Here is a 17,401-nt window from a genome sequence, read left to right on the forward strand (position 1 = left end):
AAGATAATAGGAATTTACATTACCACTAAACCTTAAGTATGAGAAAAAGTCAATCTTGATCATTACGTTAATATTTTTAACCCATAATTTCCCTATGCTAACCTGCCTTGACGATTGTAACATAAAGACTTTTTTATTGTTTATATTTGCCCATAATTGTACGTAGCGCAGTTAGAACATTTTGACTTTGAAATTGATTGATTTTTATAATTGTATAACAAATTTAATTCACTTGCATTGTGCCTAAATGTTTATATATATATATATAGTCAACAAATAAGTTTTAACATTACAAATCAGCTTGACTTTGTTCATAGAAATATAAGAATATAAGAAATGAATGTATTTGAGTCAAAGTCGGTTACAATCATTAAAATTTGAAAACTAAAATTAAGTATTAACTGGCAAGAGGAAGTATAATTAAATGGCAAAATTATGCATAACACCAGTATAATAGTCTTGTAGTTCTACAAAAAGTTGAGACAGTAAGAATGCCAGACAAAGTCTCGCGACAACCCACTACGGTTTCGCTAATACGTTGGATAAATTGGCCCCTCCCACGAAGTGCTAACCGCGCTACTCGTCCCTCTGTAGCACGGCGATAGCTTAGCGGCGAAGTGTTGAAGAGATTATCAACGAACGCATCGGTGTTTCACGGTCCAAAGCGGACGTATATACAACAGTTGAAAAGGTAGGAACCCACTCGTTCTCACAAAATATAAAATAATGCTACTTTTTTAAAACTATATATATCTGCCAGTGTGTCATGTTAGCAGCGGTCTCGGACAATTATCTTAAAATATAAAATAATGCTAGTTTTTAAATATATATATCTGCCAGTGTGTCGTGTTAGCAGCGGTCTCGGACAATTATCTCTGTATGCTAAGCTAGCATGCTATAGTCGATGTATTCGAAGTGGTTGCACTAAAACCCGAGCAGCGATGCTATTTTACCATATCAACCAGTGTTGTGTACTTACGAAAATACTTTAAGTCGTAGGTAGTATTCCTTTGTAAACTCCGGAGTTACAACGTACTGCTCATGCTATTAATGGAGGAACCATGCGGTTCATTGTATTGAGATGCAGGCCTGCTTTTAACCGATGGTTAAACCTATTGAAATGCGCCTGAAAACTGCCTACCAACCCCACATTACTTGTGCAATGCCAACTAAACAAGTTGTATCTGCGTTTTTGGAACAGAAAATCGTAAGGATGCAAAGTGTTAAAACTGTCTGTGCGGCTAAACTATTAGCCCATTGATAACCTATGAAAGAGTAATACGTAGCAGCGTTCGTATTCTTTCAATGATGTTATGAACACTAAATTGGTTTTAATATTTCTTGGGTTTTTAAATATTTAGTTTCTTGGCCCTATGTGATGCATTGATGTGTCACCCCTAGATAAATTTGTTTGACAATTTAATTTATTTATTTTAGAAAATAACACTCAATATTGGCATTGAACCTATTGTGGCCTAGCATATTGTGAGATACAACAGACAGTTATGAATATATATACATTTTATAAAGGCAGTCATTGTCAGTTAAATGTTTTTTTTTCTGGTGTTCCGATGTTTCTTTAATTAAGTGCCTAATATTTTCAATGTCCTTCCACTCTCCATAGTGACTTGGTAGCTCCAAAATGGTGAAAGTATTCATTGGGAACTTGGCGTCAGAGACGACTTCAGAAGAACTTCGCTCCCTCTTCTCCCAGTATGGCAAGATTGCAGAATGCAGTGTCGTCAAAAACTTTGGCTTTGTCCACATGGACAGCAAAGCGGAGGCTGAAGAAGCCATACGTAACCTCAACAATTACGAGCTAAACGGTCAACCCCTCAATGTTGAATTGAGTCGTGGCAGGATGAAAGGATCAACCAAACTGCATGTTGGCAACGTTGCGTGCTCCAACCAAGAGCTGAGGGCTAAGTTTGAGGAGTTTGGTTCAGTGTTGGAGTGTGACATTGTTAAAAACTATGCTTTTGTTCACATGGAGAGATTGGAGGATGCCATGGAAGCCATTGAACAGTTAGACAACTCAGCTTTTAAAGGTGAACCTTAGTGTTGGGCTTTAGCGTAGCTTTTCCACATGATTAAATGTAAAAGTATTTGTACTCTTACTCTGAATTAACAGGTGAGTTGCTGCAGGTAAGTAGAGTACTGACAACAGATAAGTGATGTTCAGGTAACTTATTAAGACCTGTCTCTACTCTCTGTGTTTGGATTTTACCAGTAACATGATTGATTAAATCCCACCAGGAAGGTGAGCTGTGTAAAGTGGGTATTGCTGAAATATAAATCCCACCAGGAAGGTGAACTGTGTAAAGTGGGTATTGCTGAAATATAATTTTCCCTGTCCATAAGTCAATACCTGGGTCTATTTAGTCCAGTGGTTCTCTATTTAATTTCCGTCATGGCCACCGTTGGAGGCAGAAATGTTTTCACGCCCCCTCCGTCCGACCCACACCCCCGCGAATTGAAATACTATGAAAAACCTGATAACATTTTTGGTTTTGAACAAACCGCTGCATGAGTTGCTGCCACCTAGTGACTGGAGGCTTGTTAACATTCAAGCAAAACAGCAGTGCTACACTTATGTTCAGCATGCCATATTTCATTGGAACCCCCCCCTCACCGCGCTCCCCGAGGGGGGGCCCGCCCCACTATTTGAGAAGTACTGATTTAGTCGAACGTGTCGGACAGAAACTTTGACGCTGTATGCGTGTTCCCCACATTGTTCTCCGAATCCACTTCTCAATAGTTGCTCTACTTCGGGCGGTTTTCTAAATCACCTGCGGGCAGTATTTAAAGACCTGTGCACGTAAACACTTGCTTAATTCTGTCTGATTTCGTGCAGGTCATTCCCTGTCCATCCAGGCGTATGTAATGGTAATTTTGGCTGTTCTTAAAAATGAACATTTGATTTAGGTGGAACGTGAGATTATTAATCCCTGGTGTGTTTGCACTGCTACAGTGACCATTGACAAAGAAACGAAAAGCTGCGATTATGTTGTTTAAAAACAAATATCTGGTGTTATGTAAGGTTGCAAGTTCTTTAGTCAGAAGAGTGTCTTAAGTGAAAAAGGATCTTATATTAAACCAAGCAATGTAGCATTTCCAGTGTTGGTAAAGCGACACATGGAACCATCATCTGGTTACAAGTAAAGTTGCTACTTTTCTTTATTTCGATTTTTAGGTATTAAATCATATAAAGTATATAAAATTAAAAGAACTGCGATGTTTTCTAGCCTACATATGTTCTTTTTAATGATGGACCGTGTTTTTTTTTCTTTTCTTGAATAGTGCATCACAATTATTTTATTTTTCAAAAGATGTTTGCTTTTCTTGAATAGTGCATCATAATTATTTTATTTTTCAAAAGATGTTTGATGTATTATTTGACGAAACTGCCGGCAGAAATCCTTACTAAGTCTTTTCTTTTCAAGGCAAACTGATGAGCGTGAAGCTTTCCACTAGCCGCCTGCGTACTGCGCCGGGAATGGGAGACCGATCGGGTTGTTATCGTTGCGGGCAAGAAGGCCACTGGTCCAAAGAGTGCCCTCTAGACCAAAACGGCTACCACAGAAACGGCTCAGAATCTGATGGATACAGTGCTTCGAGATATGGCGGGCGTGGTCGCAACCGGGCTTATCATCCAGACTACACTGGCGATCCAGATTATGGTGACGGATATGCACCTGTACCTGTTTTGTCCCGTGGTTCTGCTCACAGCAGCATGGCAGGGTACAGGCGAGTCGCAGGCTACGAGAGTGCACCGAGATATGGGCCACCTCCGGGTTACAGCGTAAGCAACGTTGCTGATCATAGCGTGACTCAAATGTACGGCAATGAGGTGGGATACAGGAGCACCGGCTCATACTACGCCGCGGTACCACCTTACCCGACGCGGCGATCGCCTTACGAAGAGCGGGATCCGTACGGTGTCGTGGACTACTACGAGAAGTACAGGGCTAATGCATATGGAAGCGGCTATTACGAGGGACACCGCACTGTCCCCCTGCCTGCTCCGTCAACCACCACCACACAGGGTCCTCCCCACTCTATGAACCCATACCAATACCCTCCACCGCCTCCTCCACCAGCTTCAGTCTCCTCATACTACGCACGTGACCGGAGTCCGGTTCGGAGAGCTCCTGCCGAGGCGGAAGGATATTCATATGACCGGTCGCGTACATCCACGTTGCAACCCATTCCAAGAAGCTCCACTTACGATCATTCTGTTGCTGAGCGGCCACGGTATGCATACTAGCCGGTGTCCTAAGGAGCCATGCGTGAGCCTCCTTACCCCTCTAGAAGATAGTACGAAACAGTGGTTCCCAAGCTTTTTCTGTAGTTCCCCTCTTTTGTAGATAGGACCATTGTTGACAGATATTCTCTCCGGACGGAATAACAAGATCACTAAACAGTATAACTTTAAACTCCCCAAAGGAGCCCAGCCCCCAAAAACCAAACTCCCCAAAGGAGCCCAGCCCCCAATTCGGGAACCACTGGTATGAAATAAGACAATAACATGAAATAAGAAATAACTACTTCAGACCAGTGCTGTCATTCCTTTCCCTATAAAAGATAATTTTTATTAGCACCTAAGATCAGTTTGACTCATTTGTTAAATAGACAAAAGATATCGAGTAAACTCCACCTTAGATAGTAATGTGACAAGTAGCTCTGATTTAATAAAAACAAAATCTTTGGGTTGTACGGAACCCCAAAAAAATGCCTCCCACTGTAGTGTTGCGCACTACCTGTTGTCTCTCTTCGACTGAGACGCGCACCTCACTTACTTTGGCAAATAGTAGTCAGCAGTCTATCAATTACCAGAAAAGGATTAGCAAAAAAAAAATCAGGAGAACTTTGTGAGAGCAGGTTTGACAACATTGTGATACATCCATTATTACTTTAAAAAACAAACAAACATTGGCCTTGATGTTGGGATAATTGACTGCCCTAATTGGGTGTTTCTATATAAATCTCAGTCTGTAGGGATAGTGTGATTGATTGATTGAGTGAATGTGTGATTTTTTTTTTTGTTTTTTTTTTTGTTTTAAATGTCTAAAGCAGTCATGTCATTCCAGCTGATGCGTCAAAATACGGTAGGCTTTTTAGTTCATCCTATTCAGAAGTTGTTATTGTGCTAGTATGACTTAGTGTGGTGTAAGAGTTCAGCTGTCAGGGTTATCTTCAGTGGGTTTTTGTCAGCCGTGCGTTATATAGTAGTTTTACGTTACTAAACCTCACGTGTTAAAAGTTGTGCACAGTGCATGTTACAAGGGTGTCTATAATTGTTCTGATGTGTTTTCCATCCCTGCAGTGACACCCAATGCTGTCAGAAGCAAAGGCACCACAGATCTCAGTCGTGCTCACGTCTTTACATACACACTATAATCAGTGAACTTTAAATTTAAACTTGTATCTATATGATAAGTAGGGTTTTTGTATAAAGAAAATCATGGTTATGTGTTTAGGTCTCATAAAACAATTTGTGAAATTATATTCAGCTTTGGAATCTGTAGTTGTTTTCCTTTTAATTTCTTTTACTTAAAAACAAAGCTTCGTTTAGATATGTTAAGGTTTTGTGAGATGACCTCTGTTGGATGTGCTTTTATTTTTACTCTGAGGTTCAATAAAAGGACTGACTTGTAATTTTTTTTGCTGTTCTATCATTTATTACACAGTGACATAAAAGGTTTAATGTTTATCTGTTAAGAAAAAACAAAAGATTTAGAGCACTGTGTATAAATAGCAATTTTGTGCCATAGACCGGAAGAGGTGATGATTTTACATATATATTTACACTTACATTAAACATTACATTGTAATGAGTATTAATATGTTTACAATATAAAATGTATCTGCGTAACAAGTATTGATATGTTTACAATATAAAATGTATCTGCCCAATAATGGTGCAATGATTACATTTACATATTATATTAATTTCCTGCAAAACAGTCAGTGGGGGGTGACTTTTGTACCTATGTCAGGGTCCATACCTCTAAGGAAGTTGCAATTCTTCAATATAAAATGCATATAATATGGGGATGGCTCAATACAACTTTTTCATGTCTGCTACTGATTCTGACTCAGTCAACCTGAAGTATCTGTCTATACTGATATCAATCCAATACCTTCTTTTCTCCACCATGCTGCAAGCTACCGTTGCTAATGTATTTGGTCTTAGGCATCGGATGGAACAGGCTATAATTTCTGAAAACTTCAGAGATTATCGGACTAACACCTGGTGGTCGGAAACCCCTGTTTTAGACCACAGATGTAAGTCATAGTTTTTACAGCTAGAAATATGTTACTGCTGATTAAACATGATAGGTATACAAAAACATTGTTGTGTCAAATGTTTAAACAGCTTTCAAGAAGTTGAAGTAAAACATGCCGTAAGAATCATAGAAATAATATTTGGTCAGATCTGATCAACAGGACCTTTGGCCGCGATACTGTTGTCGGTCAAATAAATGGAATATAGCTCAAGAACATTGTGCATCCTGTAAGATTACTATTGTGTAGTCATTTTGAAGTTAGTTGAGATACAGAGTCTCCCATGACAATGGCCCAAAATGGACCTTGTTAACTGTTAAAGAACTATCTCCAGGTGGAAAAGAGAGTGGTCGACTAATCTACACAAAGTCCAGGAGTTAGAAGACAGTAGTGTCAAAAATAGGTTACCTTTAAAACACCAACTTTACCTGGCCTTCTTACATGGTATAGTGACCACTCAACACATGTAATATACAGTGCGTATTTATGAGAGGTTAAAAAGACAGTACTGGCAAAAGTGCATTTCTTTCAGTGTTATTACAGAATAATGCACAAGTTTAATATTTACCTCTGTGCACAGATTAATTATTATAAACATTTGATTTTCGGATTCTATTTTGCACAAAATAACGAATTAGACTTTAAGTCCTTTTATGTTCCTTGACCAAATTGGACACATTAACCACCCTATGTTTGTTACATGTTGTAATTTATTTTCAATCTATAAGAATACATTTCTTAACTATAAAGTAAATAAATATACACAGTACAATTAATTATGACTCTTAGCGATGTAAATTAATATTGAGGGGAGTTTATATTTGGAAAAAAAATGTCCTGGCTGTACCAGAAGCACGTCAAAAAGGCGGACATGACATCATAGCAGCGATATAGTCGACAGTTACCTTAGCGAATCGAATTTCAAATTAAAGATAGTAGGGCGGAGCCTTCATACAGCCAATTCGAAGTCTTCATCTTAGCGGATCTTCTTTGTGGTTTTCTGTCGGCCGCCATTTTGATATAAGACTTTCAGTGGGAACGTTTTCTGTTGGCGTCTTTATTTCGTATTTTTTGATTTAAAGAAGAAAAAAAAAGCAAGAATACAATAGTAAGAGGAAAGGCGGTTTTAATAACTGAAAATGGCCACGGGAGCAAATGCAACTCCTTTGGGAAAATTACACCCTAGTATTGGCGCTAAACGAGGGTTTGACGCCGGGCCTGGGTCTGGAAACGGCTTAATGCCAACACCGGGGCCACCAGCATCTTTTTCCCCCATTCAAGGGTTTCAGCCGACGATGACAAGTGTGGGTTTTACGCAATTCAATCCAGTGCCAGGAATTCCGAACCAGGCCCCACAGCCAGCGGTTGTGGTTGGTGGACCAGGGAAACCAGGTACGTTGTCGCTCCATAGTGCGCCTGGTTTGACATGAGTTAGTGTTACGTTTACCCTGGGCTAACATAGCTTAGCATTGAAGGCCCTTTAAACGCATTTTCTGTGACATTGGGGAAACCTTTGTTAGTTAAGTTATACCTTGTACGTTAGTGGAAAATTACATTTCCTTTTGATTTAATGCATTAGATTCCATTTAACTATTTTTTTTATAGCTTGGTATAATACTGACCCGAGTACAGATGCAGGTTGAAACCAAACTGCGCTGCCTTTACGTGGTTTTGTTCCTTGGTTATTAAAGTTGGTCATGTTAAGACTAAAAGAGGTCAAACCAATTATATCCCTAATAGAAATGTTCAGTTTGGTTTAGCCACATTGTATATTATTGCTGTTTTTCTTTAGATTTTGGTCAGAAGAAACAAAGAAAGAAGAGCCGCTGGAGCAGTGAGACTCCTGATCAGAAGACGGTTATTCCTGGCATGCCTACCGTTATTCCCGCAGGATTGACCCGGGATCAGGAGAGAGCCTATATAGGTAAATGTTTTTTTGTTTTAATCTCACGTCAACAGTGGGTTGCATGTAAACAAAAAAATGCAAATGTTTTTGTTTGATCAACTGCATTTGTTTTGAATTTCTAGTTTTCTTACATAACACTCATCCATATGTTATTATTGTACAGTATTGTGCTGTTTGCTGACTTCCCAACAGCTAGAGCTCCACAAGATTTAATATACTAACTCAAAGCTCTGAATTATGTTCCTATGTATTTTACAGTGACATTTTGTGTTAAAATAGCCTAATGTATAATCCTGCTCCAACTGTTGAGACAAAGCAACAATAATTCAACAAATATCAAACAGTGTGTTCTATCCAAAGGTAATTGCAAATTATTCTCTGAGTAAATTGGGTATGCTTTGGTGGTCATTCAGTTTGCGTACCATTGGGCACCCATTAGCAAGAGGAGTTTGATAGAGATGAACAATCACCACTGCTTGCTACTGTTTGTCTCGTACTGCACTGCCACTGTCCAATGTTTTGCCTGGTCTCCTTACACATCATTAATAATGTTCCTGTGCATGGAGATGTTCCTCATAACGTCCTTTCATGCTAAATATCACCCTATTTGTCAAGCAGTGTGCGAGCAGTGCTGCAATGGCTATTTATTCGACCAGTTTAATGTAACGTACTACAGCTGAATTTGTTCTCAATGACCAAATTTGACTTCTGGTCTGACACCTTTACCCACTGATGCCCTCTAGCAGCAGTGTAGCACCAACACGCTGCCTTCACAGTCCCTTACCAAGGTATTATAAAGCAGACGTGTACTGAGTAGTTTTCAATAACTGACTTTGCTTTTGATGATGATTACTCATTGGTAATGGATGTTCTGCCTTGGTATGTAAACAATCATTTTGACCCACCTCTTTTGTCCTGCTTGTCATTCTTGTGCTCATTTCGTAAATCTTCCAAAAATCAACAGGAAGAATGTAAAAAAAAAATGCAATGACTCTTGAGATTTAAATCTCATGCCTTTAAATGATATAATCTTGAGTAAGTCTATGATCAGTGAATCTCTGTGTTGATGGAAGGGGATTAATTATCAACATTAACAAATTTTTCTTCATTGCCCGATGAAATATTACAATGCTTTTTTTGGTTACCGCAGTCCCTCAGTGTTAATCTGTGGAGTTACAGGCGTAGAGGTCATCACCTGTTTTGTTATTAAAACATATGAGACGAGGAGACCTGATGTGTCCTTAAAATGTCAGCTCGTGATTTAGAAACCTTTAGTCTTGTGTAAAAGGTTAACTAAAGTAGCTGTTTTCTTTTAAGAAAACCTTAAGTCTTGTGTAAAAGGTTAACTAAAGTATGTCATGGAAATAAAGCTGCAATATGTATAGGTAGTAACCTTTTTTAAGTTAAATTGATGTTCCATAAAAAAATTTTTTTTAAAGCTAAATGAAACAGGCTACAAACCACTGTGCAGTTTTTCATATAATATATATAATTTTAAATATATATAATGGTTTGCAGCAGAGTGGTAGGAAGTAATAATCTAAGTCGGTTTTAAAAAGCAAATGTTCAGTTCGGGAATGTTAGCTGCTGCTTTGTTTCCATGAAATACAGTTTATGTTGGGCATTTTTTTTGGAGCCACACTCTAGTCGTTTGCCAATATGGTACCATGTTCTGCCATTGTCTAACCCTGTTTGTGCTAATGTACATCTTACCATAAAACATTTTTTAATTGGATATGGTAATTCCTGTGTCAAAAATGTATTAGGCTCTCTATTTAAAGTCCCTCTGTGTTGTTATGCTGTATTTATGCTGATTCACGTGTTGTTTTTGCCTTAGTATTAAATGGGACAGTGCTCTTCTTTGCAGAGCCATAAGTCTCTGTTGTTGTTGTTGTGGTAACCACATTTCTCTCCATCCTTGTTTTTCTTTCCTAACCTGAATTCTTCCAGTCCAACTGCAGATCGAAGACCTGACTCGTAAACTTCGTACAGGAGACCTGGGAATCCCTGTTAACCCTGAGGACAGGTCGGAAAAAGATTAAACCCATGAACAGTAACATTTTCTCTACCTTCTTGACTTTTTGGAAGAAACAAACATTTTCTGTGTTTATGTGGTGCTTAGAGCCAGATTTGTGTAGTGGTAATCTAGAAGCCTGCTTGTATTTCTGGGGCTTGTAAATACAGAGTAATAGTTATCTTCCAGTTCTTGTTAAGGGGTTTATATTATTTAGATTCAAATGCTAGAGGGGGTTGAGTTACATAGAAATGCTGTTTCATTCTAATATTTTTGGTAATTTTACCATTACAGTGCAAATGTGTTCTTGTTATAGAATGTTTTAAATTGCCATGTGTGTTTAAAAAAAAGAATAGAATCCTTTAGAGAGAGAGAGAGAGAGGGAGGGAGGGAATAGAAGCCTTTAGAGGGAGGGGGAGGGAGATAGACACTATATATGCTTCCTAATAGCATCTCATAAGATGTTAAATATCAGTATGCAGTTAAAACAGAATGGAGAGGTTAGATAATTCCACTTTTCTTTTAACTGTGTTGCCAAGACTGTGATGTGTTTGGGGGGGGGAATCAGCTTGGTAAAGAAACCTTAATAAGAATGCATCTCAGTTGATGTTATATTTTTACCCAAGGTGAGCAGAATGTTCTATATAGTTTGAATTATTTCTGCTTTTGTCTTTAATGTTCTACTCCGTGATCTTTAGACTATCCATGTTGCTGTTTTAAGCAATTGTAAGAACTGCATCTTTCTATACAAAGTAATTGTACCAGAAAAACTCTACCAAAGGTCTTTTTTCCTGACTTTCTGGGATCTAGTGGTCTCTCTGATGCCCTATCTGCACAAGATTTGTATTACCTGGGGACCTCTGGTAATTTGTAAAATACCCCCCTCTCTGGATAAGCAAAGTTTCTATTTCACTCATATTTACTGACATTATGGCTGGATATGATGACAAAGCAGCTGCAGCAGCTTGACTTTGGAACAGTGTGCTGCTGCTGTCGGGATAACGGGTCGTCGGGGCATTTGTATTAAGCGCGTTGGAAGATAGACAGCCATGTTCCTTACTTCATGCTGCTATGTATGTCATCCATCTCGATATCCTCTGAGTATTCACTCTTCTGCGGTATCTGAGATTACTGTTTCCGTGAATGGGTATTCTATGCACAGAGATGAGAGTCCTGCGTTTGCACCTAAAATCCTGTCAAAACTGCCATTCATAATTTATACCGCAGGCCTTCATGATTTAACCGGGCAAGAAGTAGAAAAGGGTTTTTGTACGGAACTAGTCTTATCATTGGTATTTATCGAAATATGCAAGGTAGCTTGCGCACGGGATTACATTTTTGAACATTCTCCGCAATTCTTACAAGTTACCAGAGGACCCCCAGGTTATACTAATCCTGTGCAAATAGGGCTTAAGATTTTTAAGAGATATTTCTATAACAAAGGAACTAGGGATGGGCATTTTAAGCAAAAGTACCATTTAGTCGTCATGGTGAACTGATCGATTCCTTTTTGACTATTCGCCCTTCACAACCCCCTGAAGCTGCCGCTGCAACATGGGCAAAAGGAGACCCATGATTTTTATTATAACCCCCTGAAGCTGCCGCTGCAACAAGGGCAAAAGGAGACCCATGATTTTTATTATGGCAGTAATAACTTGCTAGAATAACCTTAAATGCACAACACAACATAAGGTGCTTAAACGGTCAACACTAAACATGCCGGTCTTCATGACGATAAGCCCCACTGTGGAAAAGACTCTCCTGTTGCTGTGGCAACATACCCCAGCTTTCTATTGGGTTTTATTGAAGTACTTCCACACTGAACTTACTTTATGGCTGAAGTAATCTCTCCACTTGTTTGTTTCTTTATCAACAGCGACATCTAACATGCACACACATGTATCAAATGCTATACGGCCCCTTGCGGAAGGTGCCAATATAACAAGGGAATATTTTTTTGGACAGATTTTTCAGATAAACTATTCGATTAATTATGATTGAACGAATGTTTGAAAATCATTGCCCATCCCTACAAGGAACTAGTGTTCTTTTTAGAAGATGTGAGGTACATTTGAAATCTCCTGCGTCCAACCTGTGTCTCTTCCTTAATCAAAGGTGTTTGCAGGGGGTCAACATCCACATCTTTTGGATGTAAAACCTCTTTCCTTTATGGACACTGAAAAGTCTGGCAGATTAAAATTATAAAGTAAAAATGTTGTCTAGAGTCTAGAAACATGGTGCATTAAAATAACGCGGGAGTACTCATTTTATCACGTGCCTTTAGGTGAAGTAGTTCCTTTAAAAAAATTGAAAAAACTCTTTCACACTAGTGAAGCAATGTAACATCACTTGATGTTGGATATTTTAATTCAGTCTTTGACAGTAATAGTCTTGTATAGCTCATACTTACGTAGATTGCATTTAGTTCCTGTCTTTTAAATGATCAGGGCTTCAAACTTTTTTTTGGATTGAGGGGTCACTAGGTCCTTCTGGGATTGTTGGGAGTCTAGTTAAGTTCCAAGAATACACACATTTTAAGAAGCATAGAGGCCAACTCCTAACCTAGTCTCCTAAGAATCTGTTCCCACAGGAAGTGGCTCACTCTCAGCAGTGTGTGTTGACCTCTTAGTTAGGGTCCCTGCCAGCTGTACACTGTGTAGGCTTTCTCACCATAATCGGAAATTTCCACAGAGCTGCAGAACTCTAAACCTCTCCCCTGATCTAACACGTCACGTCAGCTGGGAGTGTTTCAGGTTGTCGTCGGTGGAAGTTTGAAGCATAAAAGGAAAAGCTTTTTTTCCCCCCCTCACTCTTTATATCTGTTGGACAAATATGTGGTTCTTAGGTGGAAGAGCATAGGAAAAGGTGAAAATCTAATCTTAATTCCTTTTCTCTAACCCAAATTACCCCACATCAACCCTAACCCTTTTTCAAGCACAGAGTCTCCTTAATGCAGCAACACAGGTTTTCAGCATCCAAGGGAGGTATGGACCTCTTCCTCCACGTCAACACCGAGCAACTCTCAAAGCCTGCGTTTCTGTTTAGGATTGCGTATTTTGCTTTGGGTTCTTTTTCTTACCTTCAGCTTTTCTTTCCTTGTAGGCCAACAATCCTGTATGCAGGTGTAGACATGGCCGTTCAATATTTTTCTTCGAATTGTGTGGTTGGTGGCCCTCCAGTGAAAATAGGTTTGCCACACTTTGGGCCCTGTTTACACGGCGACAATACAGTACAATACGATGACAGTAGCCTCCGGATACTGAGTGTTTTTAAGGATCTGGTGCAAACAAACCCCTGAAAGGAGAAGTACAATATGACTCTGGTACCTGACACCACTGTGTCAACCAAGCACTAACATACTGTAATAGTCATGATGACAATAGTCATTCATGTTGTAATGATGGGTGAATTGTTGGGTGGGTATAGTAGGGGAGTATGGAGGCATGGTGAGAGTGTGTGTGAGAGAGAACAGACAGAATGACGAGAGAGACGTTAGAGGAGCTGCAATTAAAACAAAAAGTTCAGAGTTGTTGCTACCTGCAATAGCCAAAGTTGTTAGAAAGCACCGGGGCAGCTGTCTGATCTGTCCCTGGGGCATTACAATACTTACACAGGAAGAATTTGAACCGGAAAAACCTTGCACACTGTAAACAAACTCAAAGGAAACACGAAAAGGCAGGGCTGGGTAACTGTAGCACACCAAATAGCTGAATTAGCTTCCCCTGCACGGTCAGAAGGCGCTTGTATTCAGAAATGTTCAGTGGCAGTGAGCAGGGTTACTGGGTTAAATGTATTCAGAAATGTATGTTCGGTGGCAGTGAGCAGGGTTACTGGGTTAAAAGGCGACAGAAGTGGGCTGACTGTATCATGTCACTGAAGTGTCGTCTAAACACTAAAGTGCCGCAGTCCAGAGCCATACCATCGCTGTGTAAACAGGGCCTTAGATCTGGTTGCCCCCTCCCCATCTTCACACTGGATATTAACGATTATGGGCTTTAGCCTTTGGAAGGTCAGTGCACAATAGCTACATATTTTTTCACTCTCTTTTTACACTTCTCTTTTTACACTTGGTTCCTGCACTGACCACGGTTTACAGTCAGCACCAGATTTCTCAAGTTGATGAACATTTTCAGTAGTGTATCCTTCATTAATATTAGACTTCAGATTCCTATCTAACGATATAAAACTGCCGTCGTTTAAATCAGGGGAAGAAAGGATGTCTAGCTTGTTAATGCAATGTCTCCATCGTTAACAAATATATTGATGTTTTTTGTTGTTTTTGTCCTCCTTTCTGCCGTTTTCAGGTCTCCATCTCCTGAGCCCATTTACAACAGCGAGGGCAAGAGGCTGAACACCCGGGAATATCGCACACGGAAGAAAATTGAGGAGGAGCGTCACTCCCTCATCACCGAGATGGTGGGACTCAACCCTGAATTCAAGCCTCCCGCAGACTACAAGTAAGGATATTAATGTCCTTTGTCCAAACTTGATGCTATATTGCTTCAAATCTCCACTGAACATATTTCAAACACTGTAATTCCAAAGATTGATATTCTTACAGAGAAAAAGGAAATATCACATATCCATGTTTTTTTCTTCTCTGTGGCACGACTGAAAAAATATAAAGTTGCATTACTTTGACCTGCTGTCCTCCAAAAAAGCCTGTCCCCCCACTTTGAAAACCAATAATGTAGGTTAACATTTCAATAACTATGGATTAGCAAGTCATACTCCAATCTGTGGGTTGTTGCCTCCAAATCTGCTAATTTGCAAACATTGGTCCCTTGATTTACAACCATCATTGCTCCTTAAAAAAAAAATGATTTAGAAAACTAACCTTGTGTCCTTTTCTTGCAGACCTCCAGCTACTAGAGTCAATGACAAAGTCATGATTCCCCAAGATGAATATCCTGAAATCAACTTTGTTGGTCTTCTCATTGGCCCACGGTAATTTGCCAGTAGTTTCCCAATGTGTGCTTCTACGTAGTGAAACGTGACTGAACGGTTGTGATTATAGCTTCTCACTTGTTGTCTCTTTGCAGTGGTAACACATTAAAGAACATTGAAAAAGAATGCTGCGCCAAGATCATGATTCGTGGTAAAGGTTCTGTGAAGGAGGGCAAAGTTGGCCGCAAAGATGGACAGATGTTGCCGGGAGAGGACGAGCCTCTGCATGCTCTGGTTACAGCCAACACAATGGAGAACGTGAAGAAAGCAGTGGAGCAGGTTAGGCTGATGTTTCTATATTTTGTATTTGTTGACAGCGGACATACTTGCACTCACTCAAGGTCATTGTACCTGTTGAAGTTAATAACACGGGTTCTGTTTACAATTTACCAGATTCGAAACATCCTGAAACAAGGCATCGAGACGCCTGAGGATCAGAACGACTTGCGGAAGATGCAGTTGAGGGAGCTGGCCCGACTCAATGGCACACTTAGAGAAGATGACAACAGGTCGGGCAATTATTCAAATGTGTGCGTTGGTGAAAATGACACGTTCACCTAAAACCACTCTACTCAAAGTTACTTCTGTGTCCGTAGGATTCTTCGTCCCTGGCAAAACACGGAGCCGCGCAGCGTCACCAACACCACATTGTGCACCAAGTGTGGTGGAGCAGGACATATCTCATCTGACTGCAAGTACACCAGGTGATCATCACTGTCACTTGTACAAAATGCTGCGTTCACGTGCACATCACATGACGTGCAAGGTTTTGATTGGGAGTTGAGAATGTCTTGGTCCAAGTTTTAATGTTTGTTATGATTCCATTTTGTCCATTTAGCACCTTTGCAGCGCACAGAGCAACAGGCGGTGAGCCTCCCCAGTCAGCCCAGGACAAGGCACGCATGGACAAGGAGTACCTGTCCCTCATGGCAGAACTCGGCGAGGCTCCAGTCCCTTCATCTGGAGGAGGACACTCCAGCTCCCAGGGTGGAGGACCACGTTCCTCAGGCCCCAACAACAACCAGCCACCACCAGTAAATACAATTGTGATCCATGTACCAAGTGATGATTGGTGTATTATATTTTATAGAAAAGTCACTGAGTTGTTTTTTTTTTTTTTTTTTTTTTTGTCCAGCAAAACAGACCTCCTTGGATGAGCTCTGGTCCCAGTGAGAACAGGAACTACCATGGAATGCAGGGGGGACCTGGTGCACCTCACAACTACCCTCCGCCCATGCCCAGTATCGGTGGTCCCCCCATGCCTCCTAACCCTAGTGGTCTACCTCCACCATGGATGCAGCCACCTCCTCCACCTATGGGCCAGGCTCCAGGACCTCATGGACACCCAATGGGTAAGACCTGATTTTCTTGCATTATGAACATCTTGAACAGTTCCTTATAAAGCTGTGGTGTGCTGTGTCACAGTGACAACTTATCAAGTTTCTTCTTCTTCTTCACTTCACGAACACATTACTGGCCAGCCTCACAAACTCATGTCTCACTTTTACACTTTTTTTTTTTTTTTTGTCTTCGCACAGGCCTACTGCCTCCTCCAATGGGTATGATGCCTCCTCCTCCTCCTCCCCCTAGCAGTCAACCTCCTCCACCACCTTCTGGCCCACTGCCTCCATGGCAACAGCAGGCTCCGCCTCCTCCTCCGACCAGCAGCATGGCAACCAGTACCCTGCCTTGGCAACAAAGTAAGTTGAGTTGGAAGAGAAGTTTAGACTTTAAGTGAAAGTCATACCAAGTAATGACAGCTCACTCTTATGCTGTTGGGTAACTTGTCCTGCTAAATTGATTATGGAATGACATTTTCTCACATGTGTCTAATTCACATGAAGAGACAAATTATGATATTTGACCTAATTTCACAGATAGTGAAGAGTTAAATGTGCAGTTATGTCCTCCTCCCCCTCAGATACAACCACCACATCCAGTTCTGCCACTGGCACCCTGCCTCCATGGCAACAGCCCCAGCAGCCTACAGCCTCTGGGGCCCAGCCCCCACCACCCATGGGATCCCAATCTATGGTTCCGCCACCTCCCGGCGTCCAGCCTCCGCTGCCACCGGGTGCCCCTCCGCCTCCACCGCCTCCACCCCCAGGCTCTACTGGCATGATGTATGCACCGCCACCCCCGCCGCCACCCATGGATCCTTCCAACTTTGTCACCATGATGGGCATGGGGGTGCCAGGCATGCCCCCCTTTGCAATGCCCCCAGCTCCTCCACCCCCTCCACCCCA

General features: G+C 40.8%; 2 protein-coding genes across 2 annotated transcripts; both read left to right on the top strand.

Moving 5' to 3' along the window:
- The first annotated feature begins 382 nt into the window (after positions 1-382).
- Positions 383-4,456, top strand: LOC103391590 (RNA-binding protein 4.1-like). Its single transcript, XM_008327903.3, has 3 exons — positions 383-691; positions 1,625-2,048; positions 3,444-4,456. The coding sequence occupies exons 2-3, from the start codon at positions 1,643-1,645 to the stop codon at positions 4,265-4,267; spliced, it is 1,230 nt and encodes a 409-aa protein (XP_008326125.1). The 5' UTR covers positions 383-691; positions 1,625-1,642; the 3' UTR covers positions 4,268-4,456.
- A 2,820-nt stretch (positions 4,457-7,276) lies between these two features.
- sf1 (splicing factor 1) lies at positions 7,277-16,518 on the top strand. Its single transcript, XM_017036220.2, has 10 exons — positions 7,277-7,680; positions 8,081-8,212; positions 10,145-10,220; positions 14,513-14,665; positions 15,066-15,155; positions 15,251-15,434; positions 15,549-15,664; positions 15,752-15,859; positions 15,994-16,189; positions 16,291-16,518. Exons 1-10 carry the CDS (start codon positions 7,428-7,430, stop codon positions 16,516-16,518), a joined length of 1,536 nt encoding a protein of 511 aa, XP_016891709.1. The 5' UTR covers positions 7,277-7,427.
- Positions 16,519-17,401: the final 883 nt, after the last annotated feature.

Source organism: Cynoglossus semilaevis, chromosome 1 (genome assembly GCF_000523025.1).
Source record: "Cynoglossus semilaevis isolate Cse_v1.0 chromosome 1, Cse_v1.0, whole genome shotgun sequence".
NCBI classification, from domain to species: Eukaryota; Metazoa; Chordata; class Actinopteri; order Pleuronectiformes; family Cynoglossidae; genus Cynoglossus; species Cynoglossus semilaevis.